Here is an 11,410-nt window from a genome sequence, read left to right as displayed (position 1 = left end):
TGATCTGGGAGCCACTACATGAAGTCCTCTCTTTTGGCTTCAGGAAGAATTGGCAGCCCTGATTTGGAAGTGTTACCATGAAAATACGAATTAATAATGCTACCAAGTAATTTTTAAAGCAATTTGCCGATAGCCTAATGGCGGTCAAATATTTTGGCAAAGGTCATCGAAAATAAATGTAAGAGGAATCGATAGGCACTGAATAATTTCTTTTTCTTCCTGCAGTTTGTTTTGATGTCAACAGGCGAGCGACAGCGATTCTGGAGTTTCGGATCAGTCCTTTCAAATGATTGGGGAAGAATATCGGTGGTGTGTAAAAAATATTTTATAAAAATAACTTGCTGGAGTGAAATATACATCGATATTTAATTATTTCCATATTTATCAACAGTTCTAGCTTGAATAGAAATGAACACCGCTAAATTGCAAAGTACCGGGGTACTTAAATTGGCTTCCACAGTATGCGACTTGGAACGTACGTTGCTTGGTGGTCAAAGCTTTCGGTACGTATAAAAGACATAGTCAAACGTTATTAATTAAAACTAATATTTGCAGCTGGCGGAAATTGTGCGATGCTCCCCAACCCAAATACTGCGGAGTTGCTCTAAACACCTACTGGGTGCTAGAACCGTCATCTGAACACATAACTTATGAAGCTTATGCGTATCCAACAACAGTATGCGATTACCATACACTATTGTATACTTATCTGCGCGCCGACTTTAATTTGGCAGAGCAACAGCGCAAGTGGGTGAGTTTGGATGCAAACTTTTCTAAATTCGTCAGTAAACCGGTGCGTGTACTTAATCAAGAGCCGTTAGAAAATATCATAAGCTTTTTGTGCAGTCAAAACAATAATATAAAAAGGTATGTAGTACCGGCTTTTTTTTTCGTAAGTGATCCCACCTCTTTTTTGTACCGTAGAATCTCGTCCATGATACAATGGCTTTGCAAAGAGTATGGAATGAAGCTTGGACATTTTCACGGTCAGGATGAATACACATTTCCCACACTCAATGCATTCGAAAATGTTTCGTATGACAAGTTAGCTACTCAGCTACGCTCGGCCAAATTCGGTTACCGTGCTGAATTCCTATCGCGGACGTTGATGTACATCCAGGCACATGATGGCGAGGCTTGGATCGACAAGTTGCGAACAATGCCATATTTTAAGGCACGTGATACTTTATTGCAACTTCCTGGAATTGGTTACAAAGTCGCCGATTGCATTTGTCTGATGTCCTTAAATCATTTAGAGTCAGTACCTGTTGATACTCACATCTATAAGATAGCACAGCAACACTACTTGCCTCAATTGGCAGGCTTCAAGAGCATAACTACTAAGATCTACACAGAGGTTGCGGAATATTTTCGGCAATTATATGGAAAATATGCTGGCTGGGCACAATCGGTTTGTTGATTATGTGGTGAGTGCTAAAATAGTCACGATCATTTTGTTTATCCATAGGTGCTCTTCTGTGCTGACTTGTTGCAGTTCCAGGTAACGGATGCGAAAGTAAATTCAGTGTGCAAGCGTAAAACACCAGGAAATTTAGAAAAGAGCCATACCTTAGGTATGTTTTCATTAGTGAATATTTTTAATTTCAATTTACGTTTTTAGAGTTTATTACCTTTCTTTATTATATAAAATACACAGATTTATCACCACCAAGCACAAACCACGCCCTAAAGCCTTCAAAGACTAAAATTCGAAAAACTCAACCCAAAACTGCATAACATTTGATGTTTGAGTCCAAATAGTAGTGAACGCCTCTGGACATGGTGCCTACTATCCTAATATACAATATCAAATTTGTTATTCATTATAAAGACCGTGTTGATTAGCGTACCAGTCAAAAGTATTCAAATGCATTTTCAGATTATATATATACGTTTATATATACATATATACATTTTTGTTTCCTTGTGCCTTCAATGTTTTTGTGTTTCAATGGATCCAACTTTGAAAAATTAAAGAAACGGAAAGATTTAGGATTGCCTCTAAGAGAAACCCCATAACAAATAACAACATGCTGTTTTTGGTCATCCGGAATCTCAGTGGGAGAGTACCTACCATAGTTATATTCACACTCTCTTCCAGGTTCGCATCATTGGTTTCATGTAAATATACCCAACCTTCATTTTTAGGAATTTCACGTCATACCCTGGCTTTTTGTCTATAATGTTCACGTTAATTACAGAAGACCTTGAACAATCGTAAGTGAAGCTGAATCTCACATCGACTTTTAAAAGCAAAACTTTCCTGATTAGTGGAACTATCTTAAAAATCTATTAAATGGTCTATGATTAAACGTTTAAACAGCTTGTCCCACGAAAAATTTTAATCGATCCGTATTGACTCCTCGAATTGCGATATCCTTCTAGTGTATGTAACTTGGCGTGTTCGCCATCCATATATCCTGTTAATTTTCTTGAAATTAAAACAAACTTCAAACACCAATGTCAGGGATTCTAAATATAATGTTTAGAGTGGACGAAATAAACCCTATTGTCTAGTCAGCAAAAATACGTCCACAACGGACTACAACAGCGGTGTGCCACGAGTTTCGCTTACTTGAACGCCGTCTAAATCTAGTCTAAACTGATCTAGTGTTTCCATCATGAAGTTAGGTAGATAAGCTACCATATCCTCTTTGATCACCAGAAACACTATCTGGAGGCATTTGCCAAACCTGAGTACAAAATTCCAAAAAATTTGGGAAAAAACGAATTGCAGGGGACTGGAGGGTGTGTCAGAATAAAAAATACAAACTTGACCTGCATAGGTCTTGGTCAGATCTGGAGTAACCATGAAAATCCGTTTGCAAATCTTAGCTCAGCGACTCGGCCAAACAGAAGGAAACAGCAGCTGTTAGTATCGGTTAAAAAAAATGAGTTCTGATGCTTATCATAGTATATACGAATACAATGCAGGTAAGTGTATAAGAATACGCTTATGTATGTATGTATAAGTGGTCCAGAAGAATACACTACAAATATATATATTCTTAAATGATCAGCAGAAGACGAATTCAAGTTGTCGTGTCCATATACATATTTGTTCTAAATACTCCTCTCTCGGTCACAAATAGGTTGAGACCGCACAGGTCAGATAATATACATGTTGAGAATGTTGTTGTCTGCCAATAGTTCATCATTTGTGGATCGTGGTAGAGTCTATGAATGAAGAAATGGTTTATATGTGCTGCTCGGATTATAAATAATATATTAAACACATAAGCCCCCCTAACCTTTATCAATGCCAGGAAACTAGTTAGAATAGTTAAGACTCGGTATTTATGTACATATGTGTTCCGGTTTCATTTATTTAATTTTCAACAATTGTATGACATTTCGCTTAATTAGCAATATTAATTGATTAACATTATTGTAGCAGTTTACATTCGAATTGTATGGCTAAAAAGTGTATTTCTGATTCATATGTTTGTACTTTTTACAAAGCGTTTTTGAAAAATTGTATACATTGCCATAGTAGTTGTATATTGAATACTACTCGAATTGGGTGTTTGTTAAACAATACCAAAAAAAAATACTGAACAAAAAATATAAATTATTATAATTACTTTTTATATCATAGAAATAATTATTCAATGTCAAAAATAAGGCATATGCCAAACTATTTTTTACAAATAATAAAGCACATCAACATAAATACTTTGGGTGCTTGTTTTGGAGTTATGAATCATAAACAGAAAAGTGCTCGCACAGTAAACAAAACAAAAAAATAGCTGAAAATCTGCGTCTATTTTAGGAGTGTTGTGTTTCTGCTATTGCTGTTGTTATTTGGTTCTCTTATTTTTGGGATTGAGTTTCTCTTAGTCAGAATGAGTTGACGATGTTGTTGTTACCATTTTAGAGGCCACTATCGAACACAAATTTTGTTGTTGTGACTGGGTTTTGCAATCGATTTAGCTGTTCTTAGTCTTGCAAAAATAAAGCATTTACAACTTTGCGCAGATCTCATTCGTAAACTCTGAGCATTTTGCGCGGCCACCCAAGTCACCTGTGAGGTATTTACCCTCTTTAATGGTTTCGAACGCAGCACGTTCAATGTTATTGGCATGTTCATTAAGCTCCATATGGCGCAACATCATCACTGCAGAAAGCAGTAGTGCAGTCGGGTTGGCTAGATCCTTGCCAGCGATATCTGGTGCAGTGCCGTGCACAGACTCAAAAAGTGCGCCGTTAAGCCCCATGTTGCCTGATGGCGTTAGGCCCAGACCACCGACCAGTCCAGCACACATGTCTGATAAAATATCACCATACAGATTGGGCATCACCTGTTACACAGAGAAACCCTTAAAATATGAGCTGAAATAACTAATGAACAAGTCAACAGTTTCACATACAAGAACATCGTATTTTCCTGGATTTTGGACCATGTTTAGGCATACGGTATCCAAGTAGCGCTCTTCAAACTGTATCTCCGGATATTTCTGCGCTGTGTCACGCGCGCATCGCAGGAAAAGACCGTCCGACATACGCCTTTATAATCAGAGAAACGATATAATCATTATCCAAAAGGCTACACATATAACATTCCTAAATTACATAATGTTCGCCTTGTGCACCACGGTCACCTTTTTGCGATTGTTATTTTTAGCATACTGGAAGGCATACTCAGCGACTCGCATAGACGCCTCCTCCGTAATAAGCTTGATACTTTGAACCACACCGTCAACAATCTCGTGCTCAATGCCAGAGTACTCGCCCTCGGTGTTTTCACGAATTGTGACTACGTCCACGTCATCATACAGTGTTTTATATCCCTCTAGACTGCGACAAGGGCGCACATTGGCATACAAATTGAACTCCTTGCGCAAGGCAAGATTCAATGATCGATGTCCCTTACCAACAGGCGTCATCAATGGGCCCTTCAGGCCAATCTTATTGGTGTTAACTGAATCTATGGCTGCCTGTGGTATGCCAAATTTCCCGTCGGGGCCCTGCATAATGAAAATTAGAATAAAGATGTAAGTGATAATGATTATGTCTGTTTCTCGAGCTATCTTTAGAATGGATTCCAATTATTTATAAATATGAATTTTGTTGGTCAAATATGAACTAAATTTTCCTCCCAATTGTATGTGCAATCTTTGGGGGGGGGGGGGGGGGGGGGGGGCGTCTCCTATAATAAACAAAAAGCCCCTTACTCTTCCCACATAAAAATATACCGATTCATGCTTCTCAAGTGTACAAAAGCACATTTACATAATATAAATGTACATGTGTACTTAATAATTATAAGAATTATATATCCTTAGCTAAGCAATCTATTGTTCGTTGGATAGATAGTCTCAAAGGAAAAGGAGTAACCGATTATATTCGTCCGATACAAAAAAGTACTTACAAAGTTTTCATATTAGGTAGGATAGATAGGAAAACGATGTTTTTTGTTATCATTGTACACATAGGCTTTGTATGTTTAACGAGTCAAGCGCGAAAATCCCGTAAACCGACTTTTGATTAATTGAAACTTTGTTGTGCCAATCATCGCAGATATGTATAAGATATAGTGCACCGATTTGGTTAATACTTCAGATTATTTTCGCATGATCTCATAAGTTTACATAAGATATTGTTATAAACTAAAAGGGGTATTACAAAGATGGTTTCTACACCGATCGTTCCTATGGCAGCCGCCACGATATATAATAACTGCCCCGATTTTGATGAGACCTAAGAAGATCGTGGCGCATTATAATTTATCTTAAAAATACACAAGTTTCTTAAAAGAATAAACAAAAAGTTATATTGCTAAGAGTCATTTCTCCTCCGATCGGTCTAATGGGAGAAGTATAAAATAATGATGCCATAAACTTGAAATAAACTTGTTCTGCCTGTGGATAGACATGTTTGGTACCTCTAGCTGTTATGATTCAAAAGTTATCGGTGCTCATATGAACGAATATGTTTTTATCGATTTGTCTCGTTGTGATCATATACATATGTACGTTTGTAAGAATGTACCTATATACAAATGTATGACATGTGTGCCTCGCCTCCTAGAACTTGTAATAAACAGACTTGTAAGCCGCTAACGCCTCCGTTATGGTTAACCAATCAAAACACAAATATAAATATACAATTCTGAGTTGTATTTTAATATATTTCGATTGGCATATTGCGCAACTTCTCTGATGCAGCTAATATCAATTCAAATACGAGTTGTATATCAGGGTTGCCAGGTTGTACCTATATGTACGGACGACAGTTCATATATACATACATACATACATATGTAGTGAAGAGGCTGTGCTCGTGCTACTTACTCGACAAGTGTCACTATCATACTCACACGGACAGGAGTAACATCAACCGTTTCCCATTCAATGGGCACATTGGCGGCAGTGAAAATCTTTTGCACGGCTGCAGAGATTTCGGGACCAATGCCATCACCAGGTATCAGTGTTACTTTTCTGACACCAGACGAATAAGCGCGATGAGCAGCAGGGGTTGTGTTGACCTTTAATAAATAAAATATAAAAACGAAGAATTTGGTTAGTAAATCTAATGTGAAACAGATTTAGCGATGGGTCGACAGCGATAGTTAGAAACATATACTCTCACATCGTTTTATACATAACGTATGTAAATATACTGATTACATAAGAATAGAGCAACTGACAGCAGAACAGCATCTCACCGGCCGTCAGCAAATATACATACATACATACATAAACGTTAATACATACATAGTAATTATGCTGCATATGTATGCATTAAAAGTTTGCACTGCTATCCCCGCCAATCAGGCTGACAGTAAAATGTTGAGGTTAGTGTGCCTCTGCGGTGTTTGAGACTTTTATGCAACATTAAAAATGAATTAAAATTGAATATGTAAGCACATTTCTAATTTTGTGACGCGTTATAGCACCAGCGACAGAAGCATGATTAGGCCACAGAACAGTGAGCGCAGTACCTTGTGTGTTATGTAAAATACATTTCTTTGATTGATTGCTCTGAAAACATCACATTAGCATATGCATTTTGTTGATGATTGGTAAATGTAGAGTTGCATTTTATTGTCATTTTAGGGAAGCCCAAGCATTACTTTAAGGAGTTTTTTCATAATATACAAATTTGTCCATATTCGAGTGTGGAAGTTTTTGAATTACATACATACTCATGTATGATGTATGATGTACACGTTGTTGAAATAGTGTGTTTTTGTGGTGTAATTTAAACAAAAAACAATGATTTTGACTATTATTATTTAGTATGTTTAAACGCACGAGGGCAGGACTTATATTGTTCCGGTACAAATACTTATGTAGTATACATAACATCTGTCCAATTACGCCAGTTTTTCTTACAATTTTATTTATGAATCTAGCAGCCATTTCTTAGCGTTTACGTATTTTCACTTTAAAATTTAAAGAAATCTCGCCCGCACGTCTCCCTATTCTTAGCCACCTTAGAGAAAACTGCCAAATTTAGATTAAGGTGCAAAAGAAACATCGATTTTTCGATGTTTCGAGTACTATGAATACTCGATATTTATTTACATCGGCCACCATAAAAAGCATGTCAAGATTTTGATATTTGTTGATTGTAAAAAAATTTATTTTTGGTTAAAACCCTTTACAAAGAAATATACATATACTCGAAAATGATAATTTCAATATGATTAAATATGCATGCGTACAATTAAAAACAAGCGAAATTGTCTAGCTTGTCATTTTTATTGGATTTAAAAAATGTTAAGTCCTAAAAGCTTGATAAAAACCAGCGGTGGGCATCACATTTATAATCGGAAGTACTACATCAACAAAAATCACCGGTATAGTTATAAGTAAATCCTACTGGAAATCAAGCAAGGACACCCACACCAAGTGTATTTTATTTTTGCATTAATCTGCCTGTGAGTATGGCTGGCGCCAATTACCAAAACATAACGGCAAGAGTACTAGGAGCCGAAAGAACACCACTACGTGCCCACCATTGCCAACAAAAGTCAAATAAATGTACATATGTACCTTCCTTCATCATACCCTGTACCCAGAGCGTATACTAATGTTAAGGTGGCAGACCCCACAAAATATATACATTACATTCGATCTAGCCATTTCCGTCTCTCTGTACATAAAATAAAACAAGAAAGGAATGCTAAAGTCGAGCAGGCTCAACTCTTAAATACCCTGTACCACCCCACAAAAAAGAAATTAAATTAATTAATTAATTTAATTAATTAACTAAATTAATTTAATTAATTAACTAAATTAGTTTAATTAATTAACTAAATTAATTTAATTAATTAACTAAATTAAAAATAAAATATTCCATACATGCATACATACATTTACATTTACATCGTGTCTATGCGTGTTTGTGTACTTGTACATACATATGTATGTATGTGTGCATTAGGCCTGGTTATATGGCTATAACTTTCTTTCTGATCAATCTATCATAATGAAATTGGTATACGGATATATAATCACTAACTGGATGTGTCTACAAAAAATTTTAGTTCAAAATTCTAAGAATTACGGGAGTTATAGAAAATCTTGAATAGGGGGGGAGTGGGGGGGTACATCGGGAAAAATGAACAAACTCGTCCTTTCTCGGGCTCAGGAGAATCTGCATACCAAGTTTGGTTATTCTAGGTCTTATACTTTCTGAGATCCTGGCGTTCATACAGACAGACAGACGGTCAGACGGACAGACGGACATGGCTATATCGACTCGGCGTGTCATGCTGATCAAGAATATATATACTTTGTGGGGTCTACCAAGCCTCCTTCTGTGTGTTCCATGTACACTCGCACAAAACTAATATACCCTTGTACCCTTTGGGTACAGGGTATAAAAAATACATAAATGAAGTTATGTAGAGTTTCAATAGAAAACATTTACATACATCAACATAACATCATACATAAGTGGAAGCCGTACAGAGTTGGGCCAAAGCATCAACAAGTACGTCAGCTGCGGCCAGAGATTTCACTTATCGCAATCGTCCTCACCTACACATTTACTACTATTTTTTATCTGTACACCTAGCCCTTCTTTAACACGAACTCGGTCTAGTACGATTTTAAATTGTGTCCCCCTTTTAACACGCTAAAAACATCGTTCGTTGAAGAGTATAACGCACTTTTGTTGTCGGAATATACCCAGGGTGTGCAATTAAGACATCTGGATTAATATAGGCCATGGATTAAGTTATAATTTGGATTTTCAAAACATACTACTACCAGTATATTAGACGCACTATACTTGGGATTTCGGATACAACTGAAACGGACTCTATCGATGTAATCAGTGCTGTGAAGAAATCTCCTATTGCCTTAAATTGTTTATTTTATCTCTAAAAGGACTTCGGAAGGCAACCTTGAATGGATATTGGAAGATATTATGGACAGCGGTTACTTTAAACAAAAATACTAAAATGATCACAATATGACAATTGACATTTAATTGAAGGTTTAGGATTCGAAGACATAAATATTAATTATGTCCAAGTATTTGAAGAGAATGGCACGGATAACGAATAATTATTTGAAATTGCTCTGGATGAAGACACCAATTCAAAATCAGATGACAGCAACTCTGAAAAATCTGAACCATATGTTGTTTAACCTTAGAAAAACTTCAATAAGGATTCGCATATGCTAGCAGCTTGGAAAGATCATTCCAGTTGATAAGAGAGTTGGAACAAATACTTTTACCTTATAAGATATGCTACGAATATCCGTTAAAAGCCAATAAAAAATCGCAAAACGTTTTCTTTTGCAAACAAGAGTACCACCACAAACAAACAAAAATGTTGAGCACGAAAACGGCTTATAATTAGATTATATGGTAATGCCATCAAATAGTTCTTAAATTTTATATTAATTTGCTTTAATATTTTTTACGCTTAAAAGTATTTTCCTTCTTAATAAGATTAATCTATTAATAATAAATATTCAACATTTGGAGTAACTGTTTGTTAATTTTAAAAATGCTTTGACCTTTTAAACTGTGGAAGCTACAACAAGAAAATCTTGTTTGTGAATTTGTCGGAATCTAGGAATGTAACGTCTTATTTTGTATGGAGTCAAGGTCTCGTTTAACACGAAGTTTTCTAGGAACGTAACCCCCGTGTTAAATCAGGTCAAGGTGTATTTCAATTATTTTATTCCGTCGATTTCTTCGAGAAAATTTAAACGTGCATCGAAGTTAATTGAAATTAATTCATGTCTGTCTTTTACAGGTATGTTGCGGTATGGTCAGGTATGGTCAATATACAATTCTTCGTACTTTTAAAGATTAATCAGGGTTGCCACAGAAATCTCTTCCACCCAAGTTTCGCCTCAAAACCAATTGTCGGTGGCACAGAAGAAGTTAAAAATAAAATGTATTTTTGACTCAATTATTTTTTCAAATAAGTACCACCTACTGTGTATTAATTAAGCAAACTTGGCAAAAATTGTGTTTCGCAGATTGGGCAAGTCTGTTTGTTAGCGAAAATGTGAATGGTCATAAACTGCCAAAACAAACAAAATGTAAGTACATTTTTGTAATTTCTGGATTCAATTTCAAATGCTAATTTTTGCAAAACATAGATCGCCACAACAGGACGCAATTTTCGTCCAATTTATGGAAGTACACCACGTATTTTCGCGAAACTCCAAATGATGTTATAATAAGTGTTCAATAAACTAAATTTTTAATAAGCAACATTCTTTTGTTGGATCAGATGCACTTTTTAAGCATTTGTGTTGTATTTTTTCAACAATTAACTACCGTTTCCGCAAATACTCGCTGGCTAATATTAATGGAAATGGCACATTTGTTTTTTATTTAACATAGTATGTTACAGAATTTAAACACAATTAGTCAGTCAAATGTACTATTCCGCAGTCAGCTGTTTGGAAGCAGTAATTGTAAAAATTAAAAGAAAACAATTTCCGATGTATTGAAGTCCCTGAATTTAACTCAGCCCATACAAAATTTATATTTCAAGCACTGTTGGGAATTTTGACTTTTTCCCGTCAAATCTGTTTGTTTTTGAAATCGTATTGTCGAAATGCTTGGCTCACTAACAAAAAAGCACTCAAAGTTATGTATGCTTATTTGACTCTTCTACCCGTCAAAAACAGCTTTTCTTGAAAGATGGCAACAGATTTCAAGAGACGAGGATGGCTTACCAGCAGGGCAGCCAATTTCCCTTTTTTTCCCGTCAAATCTGGCTGTTATGTAAGACCGGTTGCTTGAAGCAGGAATTCTGGATTCTTAAGAAATGTGTTTGGCCTTTTTGCCGCTTTTTTTAATTTTGCCACCGGTCATATGAAAACTATAAAAAACTGGCTGTTCATATTTATTTTTATCGATATTTGCTACTGCCCCCACTAATTTAAGGCCAATTATCACCTCAATAGGAAAAGGCTGCGCCAATAGT

General features: G+C 35.9%; 2 protein-coding genes across 4 annotated transcripts; one reads left to right on the top strand and one right to left on the bottom strand.

Annotated features, from left to right (window-relative positions):
• The first annotated feature begins 223 nt into the window (after window positions 1-223).
• On the top strand, window positions 224-1,907 carry LOC115629145 (N-glycosylase/DNA lyase). Of its 2 annotated transcripts, XM_030525500.1 has the most exons (6): window positions 224-309; window positions 392-503; window positions 556-867; window positions 925-1,411; window positions 1,469-1,574; window positions 1,658-1,907. In XM_030525500.1, exons 2-6 carry the CDS (start codon window positions 409-411, stop codon window positions 1,735-1,737), a joined length of 1,080 nt encoding a protein of 359 aa, XP_030381360.1. In that variant the 5' UTR covers window positions 224-309; window positions 392-408; the 3' UTR covers window positions 1,738-1,907. The 2 variants fall into 2 exon arrangements, with proteins under 2 accessions (XP_030381360.1, XP_030381361.1); XM_030525501.1 differs by lacking the exon at window positions 1,658-1,907 and having other exon boundaries at window positions 925-1,427; window positions 1,496-1,574.
• A 1,673-nt stretch (window positions 1,908-3,580) lies between these two features.
• On the bottom strand, window positions 3,581-7,445 carry LOC115629102 (probable isocitrate dehydrogenase [NAD] subunit alpha, mitochondrial). 2 transcript variants are annotated; one of them, XM_030525423.1, is made up of 5 exons: window positions 7,338-7,445; window positions 6,320-6,487; window positions 4,573-4,967; window positions 4,371-4,506; window positions 3,581-4,301 (listed from the first exon to the last, which is right to left on the bottom strand). In XM_030525423.1, the coding sequence occupies exons 1-5, from the start codon at window positions 7,362-7,364 to the stop codon at window positions 3,963-3,965; spliced, it is 1,065 nt and encodes a 354-aa protein (XP_030381283.1). In that variant the 5' UTR covers window positions 7,365-7,445; the 3' UTR covers window positions 3,581-3,962. The 2 variants fall into 2 exon arrangements, with proteins under 2 accessions (XP_030381283.1, XP_030381282.1); XM_030525422.1 differs by having other exon boundaries at window positions 7,257-7,394.
• Window positions 7,446-11,410: the final 3,965 nt, after the last annotated feature.

The sequence above is a fragment of the Scaptodrosophila lebanonensis genome, unplaced genomic scaffold (genome assembly GCF_003285725.1).
Source record: "Scaptodrosophila lebanonensis strain 11010-0011.00,11010-0021.00 unplaced genomic scaffold, SlebRS2 tig00000136-arrow-arrow-pilon, whole genome shotgun sequence".
NCBI classification, from domain to species: Eukaryota; Metazoa; Arthropoda; class Insecta; order Diptera; family Drosophilidae; genus Scaptodrosophila; species Scaptodrosophila lebanonensis.
This window is presented reverse-complemented; position numbering and strand designations above follow the sequence as displayed.